Source organism: Bubalus kerabau, chromosome 6 (assembly GCF_029407905.1).
Source record: "Bubalus kerabau isolate K-KA32 ecotype Philippines breed swamp buffalo chromosome 6, PCC_UOA_SB_1v2, whole genome shotgun sequence".
Taxonomy (NCBI): Eukaryota; Metazoa; Chordata; class Mammalia; order Artiodactyla; family Bovidae; genus Bubalus; species Bubalus kerabau.
In genome coordinates, this window is record NC_073629.1 from 34,286,434 (window position 1) to 34,309,370 (window position 22,937).

General features: G+C 51.0%; 1 protein-coding gene across 2 annotated transcripts; it reads right to left on the reverse strand.

Annotated features, from left to right (window-relative positions):
- Positions 1-3,380: 3,380 nt before the first annotated feature.
- STRIP1 (striatin interacting protein 1) lies at positions 3,381-22,937 on the reverse strand. 2 transcript variants are annotated; one of them, XM_055584794.1, is made up of 22 exons: positions 22,652-22,937; positions 20,173-20,242; positions 19,379-19,453; positions 18,822-18,956; positions 18,402-18,522; positions 17,565-17,633; positions 14,887-14,993; positions 14,656-14,783; positions 14,276-14,371; positions 13,237-13,419; positions 12,646-12,863; positions 11,587-11,652; positions 11,418-11,481; positions 10,250-10,321; positions 9,684-9,758; positions 9,391-9,488; positions 8,074-8,200; positions 7,765-7,865; positions 6,957-7,023; positions 6,298-6,402; positions 5,484-5,688; positions 3,381-4,317 (listed from the first exon to the last, which is right to left on the reverse strand). In XM_055584794.1, the coding sequence occupies exons 1-22, from the start codon at positions 22,922-22,924 to the stop codon at positions 4,070-4,072; spliced, it is 2,703 nt and encodes a 900-aa protein (XP_055440769.1). In that variant the 5' UTR covers positions 22,925-22,937; the 3' UTR covers positions 3,381-4,069. The 2 variants fall into 2 exon arrangements, with proteins under 2 accessions (XP_055440769.1, XP_055440770.1); XM_055584795.1 differs by lacking the exon at positions 14,276-14,371 and having other exon boundaries at positions 22,652-22,934.

Sequence of the window (22,937 nt, forward strand, 5' to 3'; positions counted from 1 at the left end):
AGGACCCTTTCTTGTGGTTTCAGAGTATTACCCATTCTATCCTTCATCCCCGCTTTCTGCCTTATCTTCCTGGAAGGCAGGAAAAAAGCAGGCCCGGCCCTCCCACCCTCCCAGTAAACACAACCACATTGCTCAGAGCAGCTTGGCCTCAGCTAGCAGCCCAGCTCCCCCCATCCTGGGCCTCCTCCAGGCGTGGAGAAACCCAAGCACACAAAGACTCCAGTGGCCAGCACTGTGCTTCTTCCCAAGGAGGGTGCAGATCCATCAGATGGATGGATCTGCCTAGTCAGTGACAAGGCTCAATCACCCCCTGCCCCTGAGGACACCAGTGTCTTCCTTCTCTTCCCTTGAGGGCCTGGCTTCTGAGGTTCAGGTGTCCTGAGCCAATGTCCATCAGGAAGGGAAGAGCCTGGGCAGTAGGGAGAAGCAGTCCCAGCTACCACTGATGAGCAGCACCACCTTCCCCCAGCTGGTCAAAGAGGAACTGCGGAGCAAACCCACCCTTCTACTTCCAGGGTTAAGAGCACTGCACTATAAGCTTCTTCATCTAAGGAGTAGCCAGCAAGATTTTGGACTGTCTCACAGAAGATGATGCAAAGAGAAAGATTAGTTCTACAGATACTGAGTGCCCACTTGAGCCACGTCTTATGCTGGCTGCCAGACATAGAGCGGTGGTCAAGAAAAACCACAACCCCCTCTCTCTCACAGCTCAGAAAGAGGGAAGAGGAAGGAAATCTGTGGGAGCAAAGGAAACAGAAGTGAGAAAGAGACAGAAAGTAAAGAACACAAAGTCGAGTCGGAGATCAACGCAGCAAGGGCGGGAGAGGCGGGCAGGGCCGCAGCGGGCCCTGTGTGGGAGGGAGGCCCTGGTGGGGGAGGGCACAGGGAGGCCGGAGACCAGCTGCTGGCCCCCATCCAGGGGCATCTGCCCACAGCTCATATTTTTCTGTCTAGTGACAGCCAAATGAAGAGAAAGCTAACTTTACAACCGCCCACTTCACACATAATGAATATGAATGGGCATCCCAGAGCCTGTTCCCTGGGATTATCTGTGAGTTGACGGGTTCTCCCACTGACTGGGCCATCCCAGCCGGCCTGTCCCCTGGCTGGGACTCGGGCAGCCCTTCCACCTGCTTCCCATTAGCCGTCCTCCCATCCTCCCCTCCTCCTCCTCCACACCCTAGGCGTCTCACCCCAAGACACAGCCCCCAGGTCTCCAGACGCCCCTGCCCCCAGTCTCACTCCAGAGGCAGCCTTACTCCTCAGCCTAGTCAAGGCCAGGTTGGGGGCTCTAATTCACCCTTTTAGAAAAGGAAAAGGGAAGTGGCCCCACTTGGAATCTTGAGAGGAGCTAGGCTTGGTCTCCCTTTGCTAAGGCTCCTCTCCGCTCCTGTGGGTCCCACCTAGAGAAGCCCTAAATCTTGATCCTGGCAGGGGCTCAGACACCAGACCCAGAGAGGAGAGCCCTAGCTAGCATGCCCTTCAGTCTCAGCTTCCAGTCTCAATCCAGCATCAGGAAATGCTTCTTATTACAGCCATTCAATCTTCAGCCCCAGGCACTCCCAATCCTTTACACATCAGCCTGAATTATAACCCCAATGCACAGACCCTCTGCAGCCCCAGACAGGAATGGAGCCCAGCATCCTCAGGAACTGGGCATTTCCTGTATCCAGCAGGGGGAGAACAGCCTCGGCACTGGCTCATCCCTGCTGTGAGCACAAAGCATGCGCTCCGGGGGCCCTTGTTCCTGATGCTGGAGCCCCCTGCCTTCCCCTCAACAACTGAAGGCTCCCCTCGCCTTGCCCCTTCCCCAGTAGGAGGGCACTGGCTGGGAGCAATGGGCCCTGTGAGGCCCTCCAGATGTCTGTCTCTACCACATTACTGTTTCCACTTGCTTTTCTGGCAAGCTCTCCATCGACTGTGAGCTTCTCAAGGAAAGTAACACTGTGGTGTCTTGTTCACCTGGACACCCAGGACACCCAGAATGGGCTCAGCCCACACATGGCTTCAAATGGCCAATCTGCCCAAAGCACTGTCTGTGGCCATGGTTAAGGCCCTTCCCCTCCTGGACCAGCAGATGTAGGAGTCACCTGCCCAAGATTTACTGGCCCGTGCAGCTTTGATAGTCTTTGTTCATTCTGCATAGATACAAACATATTTACAGACCTTTGCAAACCAAGAGAGAAAATGGCACCTTTGTTAAGGTGATGCTTCAGAGGAGAGATTGGGGAAATAAAAAACCAGGAAGGAGGTAAAAGCCTCTGCTAGGTGGGTTCAGGGAGCCAGGCTGCATGGTGAAATAAGAATGTGAAAATTTATCTTACTCAAACTGCAGTCTCAAAATACACACTTGCTATTGATCCTAGTACAAAATAGCAGAGAATCCATCATGTACACATAAATTGTATTGAATCCCCTTGTCCTGTGTGAGTTACTTTGTGGTAAAGGACAATTGCAGGGACCTTCCATCTCCTAGGCCATGTGACTTACACACGGAGCACACTGCTGGTTCCACCAGGCTGCTCATAATCACGCTGGTGCGTCAATGCCTGTGCTGGAAGCCCAGCTCTGGGCCTGGACTGAGGCTCAATGGGCAGGTACTGAACGAAAGAGCCAACAAAGGGGAGAATTCCCCCAGAATACATTTCCTTTATAAGTCAAGACCCCTTGGAGACTTAGAAAAACCCCATACGTGGCCTACAAGTAAGATAAGGAAACTTGAAGCAGTTCTGAAAAGGGGACACCCTTTCTCAGCATCAGAACATAAGATCCTCAGAAGCAGAGCCTCAAGATCGAGCAAGGTGGAGGCAGACGTATCCGGGGATCTGAAGGCTGGAGGCAGGCTCCAGGAGGCCTCACTGACGATGAGCACAAAGGTGCGCCCTTCTTCAGCCACACGGGCCTGCCAACCCTCTCTTTCCCAGGACTCCTGATGGTCTGCTTCCCCAAGCTTTGGGTACTTAAGTCTCCTCTCAGTCCCAAGCACCTGCCCAGTGAGGGCCCAGGACAGACCCCTTCTCTGATCTGGCCCCTCCCCTCCTAGTACTGGAATTGGTTTGGCTGAGGCCAGCTCAAGGGTGTGACCCAGAGAAACCTGGGGCTCCTAGTGCAATTATCTCTAACCCAGGGGGGTGCAAACAACTTATCACTTCAGCAACCCTGAGCCCTGGGGCTGGAAGCCCTGGAGCAAAACCAGACTAACTGGGGCAAGAACACTTGGGCTAAGTACCAACTCCCCCTCTGCTTCTCCCTCAGATGGGAAAAGTGGGCAGTTTGGCAGGGACAAGCGGGTGATCTATCAATGCTGGCAAGAAAGTCCGCTTTCTAGACCTGGAGGAGATGTTCAGGGGCCATGTTTCCTGCAGACAAGGCAATGGGCATTGGTTTTGCTTCCTTTTAATGTAAACAGACTACACAAACACATTAAAAACCTCAACATGACACGAGAATACACACAGATTTATATATAGATATTTACAGACCTTGCACACCAAGAAAAAAAAATGGCCCCTCTGATTCAGGGAAGCTGCCTCTCCCCTAACCCTATCCAAAACCAAAGTGCTGGGGCAGCGGCAGGAGCCTCTGCAATTGCTTCTGGATGAAACCTAGCAAGAGGCTGGAATGACATCAGAAACCCCCAGAGCAAGGCCAAGATTCCGCTCTAATCCCAAGCCCTCCTTCTTTGGCAAGCTAACATGCCAAGGATTTGCGTCTCAGAAGAGTGAGCATGACCCCTAAAATTCAGACACGGTGCATTCCCAGCCCATTCCAGCCTTTGGTGGAATGACAAAGGAGCTGCAAATAACTATGTCCAAGAGAGGAGGGCAAGGAAGAGTGAAGGAAGAGAGGATCTCAAGCAGAGAGATGACCACTCCCGAGCAGGACCCTGGGAATCAAAGAGAAGCCAGATCCAGACTTGCCCACCAGCCCAGCACTGGCTCGGAAGGGCACAGTAGGGATGTGCTGCCACCTGGAGGAGGAAGGCAGCACTGCAGCAAGGAACCAGGACAGCCCCTGGGGTACCTGGAGATCACCCCTTCTTTCATTTTCAGCCTCCCACCCAGGAGCCTCACTGAAGCAGCTCTTCCCAGGAAATGGGCTTGGAGAAGACCTCCCTTTCTAACCAGAGGTCATAGTTCATCTGGAAGTCCTCAGGGAGGTCCACCCGCTGGCCCAGGACACTTTGCAGGCAGTTATCCACAGGCAGAAAATCGGGGTTGCTGTGGGCCCGGTCATAGCGCCGGGCGTTGAAGCGCTCGATGTTGGCACGGAGGGCACACTCCTCTGCCTGGAAGTCCCAAGGCCGGGCATCGAGATCTACAATGAAGCAGGAGGACATGTTATGTTGAGAGCCAAAGCCTTGTGGCAGCTCCCCTTGGGGTCACTGCAGCTCAGGGCCATACAGGCTTGGGCTTGGACTGTTCAATGTCAACCAGTAGCAGGAAACCTCCAAGCCCAACCCTCGGGAAGACTTACAGAACTTCTTTCCTAGGTACACAGGAAAGTCAGGTCAAAGGGGAAACGCCAGAGCTATGGAAAAAGAGGCTATACAGCAGTTTATGTGGATCTGCTGAAGGAAAGCCAGGAGTACAACACACTTCTCTGAAAGTCACATTCCCCCTGGCTCTCCCAGATAAGAGGCAGGAACCTGCAGACACCCCCGTTTGCTTATTCTCTCAAATCCCTGACCAGGTGCTGTGGGCCACCTTGGCTCTGTACAAATTTAGGGTGTTGGGAGTGCAGATGCAGTCACGTGGCCCTGGTGCCGTGGTCAGGAATTCTAAGGGTGTGGCAGCATGCCTGGGGGTACCAGGAAGACCTACTCTGCCAGGGAGGCCAAGGTGGGAGGGGAGGAACACGTGTAGATACTGAGGGGTACAGGGAGGCACCCTGCCAGGAGAGGGAACAGAAGTCCGGGACAGGATGGCCAATGTGCTCAGAGCCCTCGGTGTGATGGAAGCTGGGCTGAGAAAGTGGGACAGATTACAGAGGAGGACAGGGAGGGACCATGTATGGGCCTGATGCGTTAAGAGTTTGGCTCTAATTCTTCGGGAAATCAGAAGTCAAAGAAGGATTTTACTCAGAGAGATACCACCACCGGATCTGGGTTTTATAAATATCAGTAGGGCAAAGTCTGAGGCACTAATGAAGGGAAAGGAACTAGAGGCAGGGAAGCCATCAGGAGCTGCGAGAATTTCGGTGATCAGAACCAAGGCAGCTGCAGGGGTGAGAGAAAGGACGAGAGGTCAGAGAAAGTCTTGTGACAATTCCTGGTAAAGGAAAGAGGAGGTACAGAGAGGAGCAGGGATGACCACAGACAGAAGCCTGGCAGTTTCTCCAAGTCCTTCCTGGGCTTCCCTCTCTGATGCTACAGAAGCAGGAGCTGGGCACTTCCAGGTTGGTTGCTCGGAGGGAAACTTAAGAGCAAAGGGAGAGCTGTCGCCTGCCCCTACCCCTCTCCCTTGCCTCACACGGAGCCTCACCGTTGCCGTAGGCCCAGTCGTCGTTCAGCCGATGCCGCACCTTCTGGTAGATGGCCGACATGGTCTTCATGTTGCTCTTTCGCCACTGCCGTCCCAGATACTTGGTCTGCACCTTGAGCAGCTTCAGCACATACAGCTGCATCATGGCCTGTTTCACTTTCAGGGCCCGCTTCAGGATGGGGGCTGACTTGAACACCACCAGCATCTGGAAACGGGCACGAGGGAGGCTGTGTTGAGGGCAGAAATGAGCCCTGCTCTATCGTCCGGGCAGGGTGACCAACTGTCGCAGTCCTCAGACTGAAGAGTTTCTTGGGACATATGACTTCCACTGAAGTCTCCTGGCTAAAACTAGGCAAGTCCCAGGCAAACCTGGACAGCTGGTCGCCCAAGTATGGGTCATTCTGGAATCTGAAGAAAGCTATGGATTCCACCACCCGAAGGATCCCTATGTGCAGGTACATACGATTTCAGGGGGTTAGTGGGCCTCCCCACCCAAGGCATCCACAGAGTTAAGACGATTCTCAGAACCCTGGTTATGTTACCGGTGGAGATTAGGAGGCTATACAAAATTCCTTCTATATTACACGTGAATTTGTCTCAGTGCATGACTGCGCGTCTTCCAGCTTCCAGTTCAACTCATCAAGGAACCAGGGATCCGCCCTCAACATGTAAGAATGTGGCTACAGGCGAGTTAGGTGAGGAGGATGTGGCTGCTCCAGCAACCCTGGGGACTCCCTGCCCCACGTGAAGGGGACAGGACGGTGTGTGGCACTCCAAGCTCTGGGACTCGTGCCTGCTGGCTGTGCTGACTCACCATCGTCCTTGAATGCTTCCATTTTGTCAGCTTGTTCAAGATCCGAAGCAGATTGATACAAGAAAAGAGGTTTCTCCAGCAAAACTGGTTATTGTCACCTGCTTCCTGCAGGGAAAACCCAGGAACCATTGTCCCCTGCACAGCAGCAGGCACCCCACAGTTTCCCAGGCCCTCCCATATATGACCTCAGCACTGCTGGGTCGCTCCACGTGGGCACCAGGAACCCTCTCCTCTCCTCAGCCTGGGGGAATGCCATCCCAGAAGCTGGCAGAGGGTAGGGGGTGATCCTGAGAACCTTCCTGCAGGAAACGTGGAGCATGACATTGGCGGCTCTGGCCTCAGCCCCCACTACCTGGGGCACCCAGGTTCCCTCAGAGCTGTGGCCCCAGAGTTCCAGTGTGGGGAGAAGGAAACAACTCGACCAGGTGAGCTCTGGGTCAGCAGCCCCTGAAGACCACAGTCCTGACAAAATAATTTCTAAATCCAAATGTTCCTACAAGGTCCCCTCCCTGGTCCTCCTATGCAATGTCAGTGCTTCAAAAGCCAGGCACTCAACAGTGAGCTGACCTGTGAAGACACCTTTCCCCCGGGTGAGGGGGCAGGCTCTCCGGTCCGGCCCTTACTCAGAGGGAGCGCTGGGGCAGAGGCCAGCTACTCACCAGACTCTCGGCAGTCAGCTCTGGCAGCTCGTGCACCACGCAGTGAGGGTAGTCCAGGACAGAGATGCTGCAGGGGGCGAGAGAGCAAGGCACCCACCATGAGCAAGGGCTGGGGCCTGGGGAACGGCCGCTGGCTTCTGGCTTTCCTCTCTGGCTTGCCGGAGCAGAAACAACAATCTACCTTGTCTGCACTACCCTGATAGGGAAACACCGGCTACAAGAGCACTCATAAGACCCCTTTGTAGCCAGAGACAAGCTTGTAATCTTGTGAGGGGTGGAGAGAGCACGCTATCCCTCACAGCAACAAACCTGGGGCTGGGGGTAGACTTCTCAAGGCAATTAATTTACACCAAACCCCTACTGGAGACTGTGTCTGGCTAACAGCTCAGCTTGTGGTGTATCACAGTGACAAGCAGTCAGTGTCAAGTACAGCTGGCACCAGGTGACGCGGCGGGGTAAGAGCAGACAAGGCATCACAGTGCACATGGCCGAGCTCCTGGAGCAAGCAGGCAGCCCCGCCAGGCTCCTCAAAAGAATGGGGGACACAGAAGGACTGAGGGCAATACTGGAGCCCAGGATGAGAACCTCCCACCCAGGCATAGACAGACTGAGTCACCTGTCACCAGACTAGCCAGACGCAGGTTTGACAAACTGACGTTTTCTACAGACCACGTCTCTTTCATCTTTGGGTCCTGACATCTGGCAGAGCACCAGCTTGTGGATGCTGACTGGGCTCAGTGGAAGAGGCCAGCTAGGAGCCCTGCCATCTGGCCATACCCACCCCTTCCTGATCCCTGGTCCTTATCACCTGTTCTTGGCAGTGATGTAGGACATAATGTTTTGATTGAAGAACTTTAGGATCAAAGGGATGCAGTTGGCAAACACCAGGTGCTGGGCCATGTACTCAAACTGAAAGCAATAGGAGAAAAAATAAGCATGCTCCTTGGGATCTCACCCTTTCTCTAGTGATAAAAGGCCTCGCATGGAGGACTGTTTATCCGCACATTTGCGCAGAGCTCAGGGAGGTTTGAAGGCCAAGCCTCTGTTCTTTGGGGAAGGAGGAGCGGCACTGCCCAAGGCCCTGGCCCCGTGGACAGAAGGAAGGGGCTGTAGATACCTGATAGACGTGGTTCAGCTTGAAGTGTTTCAGCAACAGCAGCAGGACGGCAGAAATGGCCTTAACGATGACCTCTTTGTGGCGGTTCACATCCACTCCCAGCTTCATGCTCTGCAGCACTGTGGTGCTGGAAGCACAACCCCTGGTGAGCCCCCAGCACGTGCAGCACCTCCTGCCTGGCGCTCCCAGGAGACAGGACTCCTGAGCCTTCTTGGGGCAGAGCTCCCACCTAACCCTCCACCCTACGGACATCTCAGAGGTTAGGCCCGGCTCCTCCCACCCACCTCCCAAGCAATCTAGCTCAGTACAACTGACTTCTTCCTTCTGATGCCCCAAACATATTCTTAGCCTATTTCCCTGCTTTTCCTCCAAAAATGAACTTCTCATCTCAAGATCTTCCTTAGGCTTCTGCCACCATATGTACTTGTGTTTCTCAGAGCATGTTCTGCTGGAATACCAGCATTTTAAGATGGCTCTTGTTATGGGGAAAAGGGGTTCGGAGTCAGATAAATTTAGGAAGTATTTACTTAAATCAGTTTCTTAATTTAGGAGTTAAGTTCTTAATTAAGGAGTTAACTATAAATCTTTATAAGAGGAGATTTAATATTTGAGTCTGGAATCCTTTTTCCAAGGACCGTCAGATGGCCTGGAGTTCTCTAACATCCCCTTTGGTGTTAGCCAACCCTCTTACTCCCTTGCTGGCTGTCACTGCTGGACTCAAGTGGCCAGCCCACCAGGGAGTTAGGCTCAGAGCTGGGCAGTCCTGGCAGGCAGGCAGGAGATCAGGTGCCCAGGTCCTTCTCAAAGTAGAACGTGATCTGAGTTTGTACTCTCACATCAAAAAGATGAGGTCAGGGCCCCAGGGAGGAAGAACCCCTAAAGATTTCACTATCACTCTGAGACATTCAAAAATATTTTTCACGCCAGTTCACTGGTGAATAGTAAGGAATCTACACCCAGCTCCAATGGCTGATTTTTGCGCAGAACCTAAAACTGTATGTCCTGAATGTCCTAATCATTTAACAGAGGAGGAATAGGAAGTGACTTCTCCAATTTACTCAGTCGCAGAGTCTACACTAGAATCCAGGCCAACTAGATGAAAGTGTCCTCACAAGCAGTAAAACTAAATATTTCACCCAGTACATTTTCTTTCTTCTAAACCAGGAATACCCTGAAGTTAATCTGCAGAGAAGCTGAGCTAATATAACAGCAGCAGCAACAACAAAACCAGGAACCACCAGCACCCAGCAACAGTGGACTGAAAGGCAAACACGTCCCCTTTCTGTACATCCTCAACACTCAAGACTTGACACTCACGGCATCTCCTCAGGCAGGACGTCAGCTAGGATGTTGATTGAGTCTGTTTTGGCCTTCGAGGTGGGAGCTGCGGCCAGCAGGATCTTCAGTAGCGCTATCTGGCGAGGAGCAGACATTCACACAGCATGGCTGAGAGGGCCCCAGGCAGCACAGACTCCTGAGAGGCGGTGCTTTTAGAGGTGCTTACGGGGCAAAAGGAGGGGCTCAAGGACACCGGCGGGCATGCTCTCAAGGCCTATGTTGTGGGGCGGTGACCCCATGGCAGGCAGAGCTGTCAGGAGGCACGCACTCACCATGTACTGTGGCAGGCTGGGGAGCAAGCCTTGGTAGAGAGTTTCTGCAGGCACCTGTTCAACTTCCTCTTCTCCCTTTCAACACAATGGGTACAAGGGGCACTGATACAAAGCCTGGTCCCGACAATGCTCTCCTGAGCCAGCCTGCTAGCTGGCTGGAGGAGAATCTGTAAGTATGGATGTAAACAACAATGCTAATGATGATCACAAACTTTTACTAACAAAATGTGCCAGGTACTTCACTTGTAAAGACACAATGAATCCTTCCTACAACTCTATGAAGAAAGTACTATTGTTATTTCCATTTAACAGGAGAGGAAGGGAAAGCAGAAGGAGATCGAGTACCTTGCCTAAGTTCCCATCCACCAAGGGGTGGAGCTGGGATTCCGAGGCAGGTGGTGGGCCCAGAGTCTGTGCTCTTACCCCTGCACCCGACACGCAGCAGCCCTGCAGCAGGAGCTAGACTAGGAGCTGTGTGAGGGCAGGCCAGGGTACTCTGCAGCCTAGGCCCATACAGTGCTGGGAAAGGCTGGGATCCTGTGAGCTGAGGAAGGCCCCCAACTCACCCCTGAGAGAGGAGAGCGAAGGTACTCCTCCTCCATCTGTGCCTGGACCTCTGCAATCGACGTGTACTTGTGCTGGAAAGAGAGGGAAAGAGGCATTAGGGCAAACAGCCTGCATTCTCTGGCCAAACGCCCACACCTGGGAAAGGCCCCATGCAATTTTCTTCAAACGTCATCTTCTCAAAGAGGGCTAAGATGCCACAGAGATCCTGAACTAAAACCCAAACCCAAAATATTTTTCTAAGTGGGCACCTATCTCTTAAAACCAGTATAAAAAAAGCACAGAACAGGTTAGGGGGACAAAGGCAAATTAAAGGAGAGAAGAGGACTTTCAGATAGCTACAGCTATAGGAGGAAACTTAAAAGCAGAATCAAGGACTCAAGTACTCAGAATCAAGTACTCAAATACGCAAAAAGCCTAGCTGCATGAGGCCCACCTAGTACTACAAATTTCAAAAATATTTTTCAAAAATATATGAACATTTATATTCCAGATACACTCTTAGGGGACACACCTCTTCCTCATTGTGCTGTTTCCTCCCATTGGAGGGACACGTGTGTACCAAACACCCTGGTCTCTCCCCGCCGCCCCGCCACTCACTCCTCCCCTTCCTGACTGGCCAGTATGGGAGGAGGAACAGGACAGTCTCAGCTCCACCTCTTTCTCTTCTCTCTTAAGGAAAAAGAAAGCCTGTGCACTCTTCTGCTCCTTGCCTGGGCTGAGCAGGGCTCCAGCCCGCTCTGGTCTGGGTGGGCGAGTCTGCCCAACTCTGGAAGGGAGGTGTCAGGACACCTCCCACAGCTGTGCTCTCACAGCACTCCACTGGCAATGAAGCTGGCATCTGAATCTCCATCTGCCTACTCCTCTAACTCAACTCCCTGAACTTGGGCAAGGAAAACAGAGGCTATTTCCTAAGCCCCTTAAAACGCCAACTGTCAGTTAATATAATCTTTAATGGGTACCCCAGTAAGTATCCAATAAAAAAAGCTCAGTTAAAATAAATAAAATGTATGAAAAAGTGTTTTCAAGGATACTGCCACTGTCCACCTATTCCTCTACCCCTGGTTCCTTCAGGCAGACAGAAGGCTAAAAAAGCTTCTGCCAACAGGCTGGTCTCACTTTACTCACTTGGGACCAAACTAGGCCAAAAGCTTACCTGAAGCCACCTACCTGTTTCAGAGTCTTGATGCTTTCGTGGATTGGCCTGGGCAGCCCCACCACTGTGTTTGTGTCACTGGAGAACAAAGGCCCTGTGTTAGGTCTGGGTCCTCAAACACCTGAGGCCGGGAGGGTGACCTTCCCACTACCTTTCTTTAAAAGGCACTCAGATCATACTCACCTGCCCAGAGTATAACCTATGAACTTGCTGCGGCTGGACTCGAGGAACATCTCAATGTCTTTCTCTCTGCCAAAGGAAAAGACTGCGGCTTTCTTACAAGTTACCTCAAGGCATCATGGTTAATAAAACATGGAACGTCCAGAAATTGTGAAGCTAAAAGAAAAAGTCTCCCACAATTGTTTTTCTTTTTGAAAAAAAGAAAATAAAAAAAAAGAACTGAAACCTTCAAACTATTTTAAGGTCCTTCACAATGCTGTTGGATCAATCCTCTGAAAACATATTAAGTGTAACTAATTAACTCATAAAATTAAGGTGCTACATCAAACTTAAAAGCGTACTTTATTCAAGCGTACTTGATGTTAATAACAAGTCTGTCAACAGAATTTCTCAGATACTTTTGAAATTTCCAATTACAGCTGTAAACTACTCATTTTTTCATATGAGTCATATTGTCCTGTCTCAGACCATTAGGCTAGCTTGCATTTTCTGATGACTTGTTCTGTATTCCCATCACAGATCATTGAAAACTGGGGCTTTACTTAGATGAAGAAAATGACTTCTATATCCTTTCCCACGTTCATCTATTTCTTAAGTTGATGCCCTTTTAAACAGATTACATTTATATGCATACAGGAACCTTCACATCCATAGATTCACACACATGTATCTCAAACATCTTAATTATGGTTCTAAAGAAGTTCTTCCTTAATCTATAATCTTCTGTCAAATATCATACACAACCCCTGGGAGAGTGGAGATGGGTTTACTTAAATGTCCTTGTTTTAATTTTTTTCGTATTTCCTTTCACTAGTATCGCATCTAACCAAGAGCTAATCCACATTACTGACTTGAGAGCCATGTAAGGGCCTCTTTGTGCCAGGCCAGCACCCTGACACCCCAGGACCAGCACTGGGCACTTCAAGAGAGGCTCATCCCAAGGCCAAGGACATCCTGGCCTTGCACAGGACCTCATGTGACAACTCAGGCCAGATGCCAGGCCTGCGGGAATGATGACTCTGGTTTCAGGAGTGAAGAGCGTTTGGGAGGTCTGAGACTCACCTGACCTTGGGAGCCCACGGGAGCCCCTTTGGGCAGGTCAGCCTGTCGGTCTGGGGGTGCTGCAGTGGGGGAGGCATGACCTCATCCCGCTCAAGGGGGAACGTCTCCCCCTCCAGACTGTTGTCATCATCATTCTCCTCCTCCTCCTCTCGAGAGTCATCAGCCTTGTAGGGATCCCGCTCGTTGAAGGCATCCAAATTGTCCTGCTTTATGAGTGCCTGAAAGCAGAGGAAGGGAGGTCAGACAAGAGCGAATCAACGAACGAGAAAGGGGCATGGAAGCTGCAGAGGCAATTACGTAGAAAGGTGGTAGGAAGACAGCCAGAAGCAATGGAAAAACCTGAGAGCAAGTCATGGTCTCGGGCCCAAGTGACAAATCAGTTCTTGCCCCAGAGTCCCTCAGAAGTGCCACATCCTAAGTGCCCACTAGATCCTGGCCCCTGGGCTGGGGACAGTGTCCCTGCCCTAAAGGCATGCACACTGACGCTGATCAGAGGGGACTTGCAATAACCTGGGGCTCATCCAGGGACCATGCCACTGCACCTGTGCACCCTGAGAACCCTCAGGAGTCATGGGGACCTTGTTGCCTCACCTTGTGCTCCCGACGGCCCCGTTTCTGCTGCTGCTCAATCAGGTCGGAGGCAGAGGCCGGGGGTGAGGCAGCCCTCATGTTGCGGATGACCTTGATGCTGTCCTCAGGCAGCGGGGGGAGCCCCAGGATGGCGCGCTTCTCGGCCTTCATGCTCTGCAGCTCCTCAAAGCCGCCCAGAGTGCACTGCATCAGACAGGTGTGGAGCCAGGTCAACATGTCCATAAGCCAGTCCCTGTCTGTGTCAGGCTCGAAAGCATCTGTGACACCACGTCTTTACAGAGACCACACAACCTCTGAACTAGGGACTGAGCCCACCTCCAAGAGAAGCAAGTGACATCATCATGGGAGAGGAGAAAGGGGGGTCAAGGAGGAGAGACACACAGGCTGACAAAGCCTGGCGCAGAAGCACACGTGGCTCTGTGCGGCCCACAGACTCATCAAGTAACAACAAAGCTGCCTGAAGAGCTTAACCCTTCAAGTTCCTAGAAAAGTAGGTGACACTCAAGTGCTTCAAACGCTGTACATGCTAGTCTTTCGAAGTTAAATTGGGAATATATTGCTGGATGCTCAAATTAAGAAAACAAAAAACAAAAAAAAAAAAACTTCATCTAAACAGCCCTCTAGAAGTAAAACCCCAGTAGAGCTCAATGATTTTAAGCTGCTTCATTTCACTGTTTCTGAGCAATTCAATTGCTTTCCACTCTGGCTTCAATGAGGCTTCATAGGCAACCAACAGGCTTCTGGCCAAGATGCAACGTGTAGACCACTCTGAAGGGGCCTAAACTCACTGAGCTCTGGCTCCGCAGAGTTGGCCTATTATGGAAGATGGGAAGGTGAGGCCCAGGGAGAGCAAGAGTACAGACTCCAGCTCCTCTGTCCTCCCAGCAAAAAGGGCTCCTGGTCTGGCATGGGTCTGGCTACTGAGCATGGCCCCCAAGCCAAGGGTGATGGCCAGCATGCTCTCCTGGACCCAATCCTTCCCTACCTAGAAAGAAAGTAAGCCACCATACCCTGAGGATAATGTAGGCTCAGGGCTCACCCTTTCTTCTTTCCAGTGACATCTGACTGAGGGGCCCTTTATACCAGCTTTAATCTTGCCTCGAATCATTTTACAAGCTCCAGGTTCAAGAGCAGCCTGTCTGGGGAGAAAGTGTTCCATGATTGCAGAAAACAGTTTCCAGGAACCAGGGAACCAACCACCTATTCTGATTCAAACACAAGTCCTCTTTGGCTGCTGTGAGCCCAAAGTGACACTTTTTTGTCATTTCCTTTCAGGACCCTTCTTTCAGAGTTTTGTTTTTTTTTCCAACTAAAGCAGTTATGTATTCATATAATTCAATATCCAAAAGGATACACAGTGAAAGTATCCCTCCTCCCCTGTCCCCTAGCACCCAAGTTCCCCTTCAAGGAAGTGCTCACCAACACTGTCTTCCAGAGCAGCAAGAGAACCTTTTTCATGGGGAAGTGAGGCGCATGGCCACTGCAAAATTTGGTCACCATCCCAAACAGCATGATGGCAAATGGCTCACTGTTGTACAGCGGGGAACCTGGGGGACACCAAGGTATCAGGACCTCTGGCAGCAACAGGACCCTCCCAAAGCCCTCCAGCCTCCATTCCCAGGGCCTCCAGCCAGGGCCCCAGAGTCCTACCCAGCTCAGCCCTGAAGGTCTGTCGCATCGTACTCCACTCGGCCTTATCACCCTCACACTCCTGGTGAACGGTCTCCACAATCAGGTACATGATGTTGAGCAAGACCCTGGGAATAAGAGGCAGCTCATAAGGGGGCAGAATGGGGGATCAAGGGAGCACCCCTGGTTTCCTCACATCCCACCTGACATGAGAAAAGCCTGCACACAAAGGCTGGCTGGGGCGGGGGTAGACGTAGGGCTGCGGGGACTGTAAGGTAGAAAAACTGAAAGCTCAGTCCCACAAAACACCTGTGATGTTTCCTTCTTTGTCCTTGGTGCTAAGGTTGGGACCAGACCTTCTATTCTGTGTTTCTAGGGTATGAGTGCTTACTCAAAGCAGATGCTTAATAAATGGCTACTGAATGGATATCTGGACATGAGCAAGAATGGCCCAAAGCATTTACTACCCTAAGCTTCCTGGAATGAGAAAAACAGAGGCAGGAGTGAGCTGCGGAAGTGGGTGTTGGATCAGACAAAGCAGAGGATGGTCAAGGTGAGAACAAGCAAGTGTTTACCCCGTGATGGAGTAGAAACAGGAGCGAGCAGGACGATGGCCAGGGACCCTAACTACAGTAGGAAACGTCACCAGCATCTAATCTGAAAACTTCCAAATTCACAAAAAGAGGTGGATTCTAATCCTCACAAAAATGGAAAGGTAATCTTGCTGTTTAGCAGCTGCTAATCACAATGGTGTGATCACTCATCTAGAGCCAGACATCCTGAATGTGAAGTCAAGTGGGCCTTAGAAAGCATCACTACCAACAAAGCTAGTGGAGGGGATGGAATTCCAGTCGAACTATTTCAAATCCTGAAAGATGATGCTGTGAAAGTGCTGCACTCAATATGCCAGCAAATTTGGAAACTCAGCAGTGGCCACAGGACTGGAAAAGGTCAGTTTTCATTCCAATCCCAAGGAAAGGCAATGCCAAAGAATGCTCAAACTACTGCACAATTGCACTCATCTCACATGCTAGTAAAGTAATGCTCAAAATTCTCCAAGCCAGGCTTCAGCAATATGTGAACCATGAACTTCCTGATGTTCAAGCTGGTTTTCGAAAAGGCAGAGGAACCAGAGATCAAATTGCCAACATCTGCTGGATCATGGAAAAAGCAAGAGAGTTCCAGAAAAACATCTATTTCTGCTTTACTGACTATGCCAAAGCCTTTGACAGTGTGGATCACAATAAACTGTGGAAAATTCTGAAAGAGATGGGAATACCAGACCACCTGACCTGCCTCTTGAGAAATCTGTATGGAGGTCAGGAAGCAACAGTTAGAACTGGACATGGAACAACAGACTGCTTCCAAATAGGAAAAGGAGTACGTCAAGGCTGTATATTATCACCCTGCTTATTTAACTTATATGCAGAGTACATCATGAGAAATGCTGGACTGGAAGAAGCACAAGCTGGAATCAAGATTGCCGGGAGAAATATCAATAACCTCAGATATGCAGATAACACCACCCTTATGGCAGAAAGTGAAGAGGAACTAAAAAGCCTCTTGATGAAAGTGAAAGGGGAGAGTGAAAAAGTTGGCTTAAAGTTCAACATTCAGAAAACGAAGATCATGGCATCCGGTCCCGTCACTTCATGGGAAATAGATGGGGAAGTGGAAATAGTGTCAGACTCTATTTTTTTGGGCTCCAAAATCACTGCAGATGGTGACTGCAGCCATGAAATTAAAAGACGCTTACTCCTTGGAAGGTAAGTTATGTCCAACCTAGATAACATATTCAAAAGCAGAGACATCACTTTGCCAACAAAGGTCCGTCTAGTCAAGGCTATGGTTTTTCCTGTGGTCATGTATGGATGTAAGAGTTGGACTGTGAAGAAGGCTGAGCGCCGAAGCATTGATGCTTTTGAACTGTGGTGTTGGAGAAGACTCTTCAGAGTCCCTTGGATTGCAAGGAGATCCAAACAGTCCATTCTGAAGGAGATCAGCCCTGGGATTTCTTTGGAGGGAATGATGTTGAAGCGGAAACCCCAGTACTTTGGCCACCTCATGCTAAGAGTTGACTCATTGGAAAAGACTGATGCTGGGAGGGATTGGGGGCAGCAGGAGAAGGGGATGACAGAGGATGAGATGGCTGGATGGCATCACTGACTCGATGGACTTGAGTCTAAGTGAACTCCAGGTGTTGATGATGGACAGGGAGGCCTGGCGTGCTGCGATTCATGGGGTTGCAAAGAGTCGGACACGACTGGGCGACTGAAATGAACTGAACTGAAACTTGGGACACAGCCAGGAAACATCCTGACGTTGTCAGGAGTAACCCCATGCAGATGGGCAAGCTGTGCTTGAAAAGCACAGCTTATACATGGCTGACACAAGGAGCCACTTCGCATGCTTCATCCCGATACACAAAGCTACTCCACCAAGCTTCTGGGCAGCAGCGTGGGCAGGAGGCCACACTTATACTAAGTGGCTCCACCCTGATTTCCTCTGGGGGTCTCATCCCAGGGCCCACCCAGGGAGCCCTCAGTAGGGCCTGCTTATCATACACTGAGCCCATCACATCCACAGATTAGCGCGTGCAGAAGAACAGCACACACAGCGAGGAAACCCGGAGCCCCTGCCTGCCCCGCCCTCCTTCTCCGGCTATCGCTCAGGGAGCCCAGGGGCACTGCTCGCCTCACCTCAGGTCCGTGCTGTCCGCCAGAGAGATGGCTGGCTTCCTCACCGCACTGCTGCAGGCAGCACTGTTGCTGTGGGAGAGACGTGAGAGTCAGCACCTTCCCCCAGGCAGGAAGAGAAGTGGTTCCCCCAACAAGTGCTGCCCAACAAGGTGATAAAACCCTATGCGATGCACTTAGACTCACAAGAGCCCACAGGACCCAGCGGGCAAAAACTCAGGCCCTGAACCAGACTGCCAAGGTTGGAATCGTGGCTCTAACACTGCCTAGCCATGTGCCCTTGGACACTCAATTTCTCCATGCCATAGATTCCTCATCTGCAAAATGGGGACGGTAACAGCAGCTATGTCATTAATGAATTAGTACGTATAGTGTCCTTAGAACAATGCCTGGGACATGCAAGCACCCAACGAGTGCTTTTACTACTGACGGTGTTTTCCTTAGATGAGCAGCAGCTGGCCTGTCCACCAGACAAAGGACTAGTGGAAACAAAGGCCAGAGCAGGTGCTGTTTGAGCTCATGTGCCAGCCTTGTGCCCAGTCTCCTGCTCAGGGGAAACTCAAGGCAGTATGCAGGTTCACAGTGAGAGACCTTTATCTTTTTCTGGAGGAGCACTGTAGGCCGTCAAGAGCTGCACTGTCTAATGAGCTCTTTGGTGTTAGCGAGCTGTGGGCCCCTCATTGGTCTTCAAGGTTTGGGTCAGCATCTCGCCTATTATTCAAGCTGGTTGGTCAGAACAGAGCCCTACGTGGTCCATTTAACCCTCTCAAAACTGCTTAGTTCTGCAAGCTGTGCCCCTCTGCCCCCCTTCCCCCACTTAAGCCCCTCAGAAGAACTCACTCTATTTCCATGTTCAGAAGCTCCACCAGAGCGTTGAAGGTGCCCACCTCCAAGAGCAGAAAGGTGTTGTAGCGCATCCAGGACTGAACCTCAGCCTCTGAGCTGCACTCCCCAAAGGTGCCTGCAGACACAGGGCACGGCTTGCTGCGTCCCTGCCTGCATCTGACCGGGCAGCAGACACAGGGCACGGCTCGCTGTGTCCCTGCCCGCATCTGACCGGGCAGCAGACACAGGGCACGGCTTGCTGCATCCCTGCCCGCATCTGACCAGGCAGCAGACACAGGGCATGGCTCGCTGCGCCCCTGCCCGCATCTGACTGGGCAGCAGACACAGGGCACGGCTCGCTGCACCCCTCCCTGCATCTGACTGGGCAGCATCACTGAAGCTGGTGTCGGGGGTCTCTGGGTGTCCACTCAGTACCTTGGGCAACATAGAGAATCGCCCGAGCCACCTTGAGCCTCTTCTCCCTGGCAGTGACCTCCAAGCCATCCAGGAGCCTCATGGCGTGGGTGCGGTGCTGGTTGGTGTCCAGCTCGGTCCACTTTTTATCTGTCACTGCCAGGAGAGAGACTGCTTAGACTGGAGCCCAGAAAAATCCTCCCAATGGAACAGACACCATATTAACCCATCAAATTCAGGACTGCCACAGGACCAGAAGCTCAGAAAGATAAATTACTCCTTACATAAGGGAGGAGGTCACACCACTGCCCCATGAATTTGAAGTGTGGTTGAAATACTGCTATTTTGGGTGCAATTTTAATTACATAAAGCTCCCCCCATGATACACACTTCTGAAAAGCCCCCACCAGAGTACCTGCAAGCCCACCCTACATGTCACATCCGGCCTTGAATAACCATGGTTCAGCAGGCTTCTTAGGCCACTCCAGGATGACTGAGGTCATTCAGATGACTAAGAGAAACCTGTAGCTCTCAGGATGCAGGGTGAAAGGAGCCAAGAAGTAGGGGAATCGTCTTACCGTGCATCCGAAAGTCCTCCTCAAAGCATTTTCGATTCATCAGGAATTCTGGTCCTTCCGTGTAGCTATAGAGCTCTGTCAAGAAAAAAGGTCATTATCTCCATGTCGATGTCCCATAGCAGGGCCACTAGTAGCAGAGAAGGTAAGGTGTTTGCCTCCAGGCCCAACTCTGTCCCTGAGTCACAGTGACTCCTGGACGATGCTATCTAATTACTAAGGGGGTCTCAGTGCTCTAATGTGCACAATGGAATGCTGACTACCCTTGCAGCCAATAACCAGATGCCAGCTAGGCATAAAGCCTGGCATTTCCAGTCCAATGCGCATTGATCCCACCATGCTATGCCAAAGGCTGACTGCCACCATGAACATGTCTCTCTCAAGTGGCATGAGAACAGGGCCTGTACCATGCAGGCTTGAGAAGCAGCTCAGGCTGATTTCATACTATACATGAGCAGCAGTGGCAACAACAGATGGACACAGAGATAGACCCACTCACTGGCATTCCTCAGGACTCCTTGTTCGAGGAGAGACCACTGTCAGGGGGACTGTGTATGGCCAAAGAACATCAATGTCCACAGTGGGACTGGGCCACAGCCAACTGAGCTGACCATGCGGAGATGTTTCATAAAAGTAAAGGACAAGTCAAAGTTATGAGATATGAAGGGCTTGAATCTAATAATAAGTTTCATATATACATATCATTACTAGTACTAACTAGGAGATAAAATGAACTCCAAAATGATACTCACTCTCAATTTTATTAAAGACCAAGTAATAGAAGGCCTCTGCCTTACCTGAGAGCTCTGCAGCCCACTTGTCTGTGTCAGCATACTCAAACTCCAGGTCTGGAGACTCAGAATAGCCCTGTTGAGAAAAGGAGAGTTATGTAAAAGATCACCGTGTTTTCCAAAGGAACAAACACACATGCTTCCAGAGACACCACTGTGTTATAGGACATCACTGCCTTCACTTTTCTGACGTTTTATCACAACGTTTTTGTCTTCTGGGTTAGTTAGGCTCTCCCTACCAAGCCCTCTCAGAGTACCTTGCACTACTCCTTCATGGCACTTACCATAACTCGTAATTATACATGCGTCTGTGCATCTGTTTAGTGTCCATTCTCACCAATGATTTCACAATGCTCAGCACAGTACCTGGCATGAATGACCGAATGAAGAGCGTATACTCAAATAAGTACTTGTTGGATAAATGAACACTAAAGCGTCCATGTGTTCCATGCAGTAAAATGATCATTCCACATGGTACGAAGATTTTAGAAGCCTTGTTTCTTTCTGGCTAGCGGGCTATCAACAGCTCACTACAAAATAAGTATTGACACCCTCAGTCTTCCTGCCTTTCTCTCAAATTTCATCAAGAACTGACAGAGAAGGCAGCAGCTGAACAGAAACGGCTTCCCTCCCACACATAGGAGAGATTATGGCAAAGAATCTTTTTACTGCTGGAAATATGTGAGTACTGAGAACACACCATCTGGGAAGCCTTGTTCTGGGAAAAGAGAAGAGGTGAAGAAAAAGGCAGTCCTCAGCTTAATTACAATCTACTTGGGAAGACAATGACCACCCACAAAATGACATAACATACCCTCAAACATGAATAACATAAATAACTCTACTTCTTATTCAGAGGCAACAGACTGCACAGTTTCATAAGTTCCTGAGCTTCAGTTTCTTCATTTATGCAATGAGGATGACAAAAATCTATCTTGAAGGTTTTTTAAGGACTAATCAAAATGATGTGGCACACAGTGGGCTCTCATCAAACACCTGCCTCCCTGTTCTGCAGGCATGCCTCAGCCTCCCAGCTGGCTGATTTCAGCTTTGACTCAAAAGAGAGCTGTATCAGTATTTCTAAGAAAATAGATTTTGGCAGGTCTTTCAGCTTAAATGTGTTCACTGAATGACCTTCCATGTGTTCAATCTATATAGAAATTAAAGGGTAGAAAGTACATTTAATGGAAACACTTAGGAAAATTTTTAACTATTTAACAACTATGATGCTTCTGATGATGAAACTGGATTCACCCCTACCACTTTAAAATCCTCCATACTTGAAAAATTATTAAGAAGTCACCACTGATGTGCAATCAGCCCATCATGCAAGGGCTCCTAAAAGGTCGGTTTCATTGCTTTTTCAAATAATTCACTTCAAGCTCAGAGTGTATCTGACTGGAACTTGTCAAATTTTGATGTCTGACCAGAGGTTTGTTCTTGCCAACAAAAACCAAGAGCTTGAGAGGTACTGATTTAAGGTGTCTAAACACAGCATCATCTCTCAGGTATGACCTGATACATTATATCTGGACAAGAAAAAAATGCCTTCTCATTAATAAGCACCTGACTGCTAATCAGCCTCAGATGAAAGAAATTTCCTAGTAAGTGCTCTGGGAACATGCTGATTAAGAAGCCCTAAAACGCTGCTACCGTGTGTGTCTTCATTCATGAATTCTACAATGGAATGCAGTGGGAGTAATTCTTTAACTCGGGGTGAGGTGACTAGTCAGCTCCAGACTACGGTGTCTCCGGAATGGGAGGAACAGCCCACTAACGAAAGAAAAGAGATGTTGAGCCCCAAAGCCTGTTTAAGTTATTTCTGATCTTTAACAGTTCAGCATCGGGCGGACTGGGCACACCAACCACCGGGCACTGTCTAACCGTGGCCTGAATCTGCAGTGGCTAAGCTCAGAGCAGAATAAGACTGTTCCCCTTTCCAACCGTCGCGACCTACAGGCGCGTAGTATTGATACTATTAGTGCTAATTAATTAGCTCAGTCCTTCTCGGAGGTGCCTTCCCGACCCTCGCCAGTCCCTTCCTAGCCCACACACGCCCTCCACCGTGCGCCGCGGAACCTATAGGACCAGAAACTGGAGATGATTAGGGGGTCTGGGGTGTAGCCGCCCCGCCCCTCTAGAGCGCACGCAGATCACTGACTCTTCACCCGAGAAATGGGGCAGGGGGCGGATTTCCGAGGGGCTGGGGCCCGGAGGCCGTGCCCACAGCTCGGGCCTCAGAAAAGGCGACACGGGCTCCGGGAGGTTCTCCCGGTCGGCAGAGCTCAGGGCGGGGACCCCAGCTTCACGCCTCCGACCCCCGGGGATGCCTGCCTTGCTTCCTGCTCCTTTCGCTGTAAATGACAACTCCCCTTGCCGAACCCTCCAGGAAACCCAGCCTGGACCCGAAAGCGGCCCCGAACTGGGGCCGGGGTCCACCGCCGCCGCCCGCCTGGTGCTAGCCTCGCCCCCCGAAGCTCCTGACCTCCGAGTCTTTTCGCTGGTTGCGGTTGAACTCTCGGGCTTTGCCACCAGGCAGGAGGCCTCCGGCGGTCCGCGGTGCCCCAGGTGGAGGCTGCGCGGTTGCAGGCGGCGGAGGTGGCGGCGGCTGAGGCTGCTTGTTGTTCATGATCAGCGGGCCGGGAGTGCCGGCTGCCGGCTCCATCTTGGCGGCTCCACACCCCCGGCTCGATTCACTGACCATGGCTGTGATGCAACTCTCGCGTGATTTCCTCCCGGAACGCGCCCTGGTCGCCATATCAAGTGTGGCG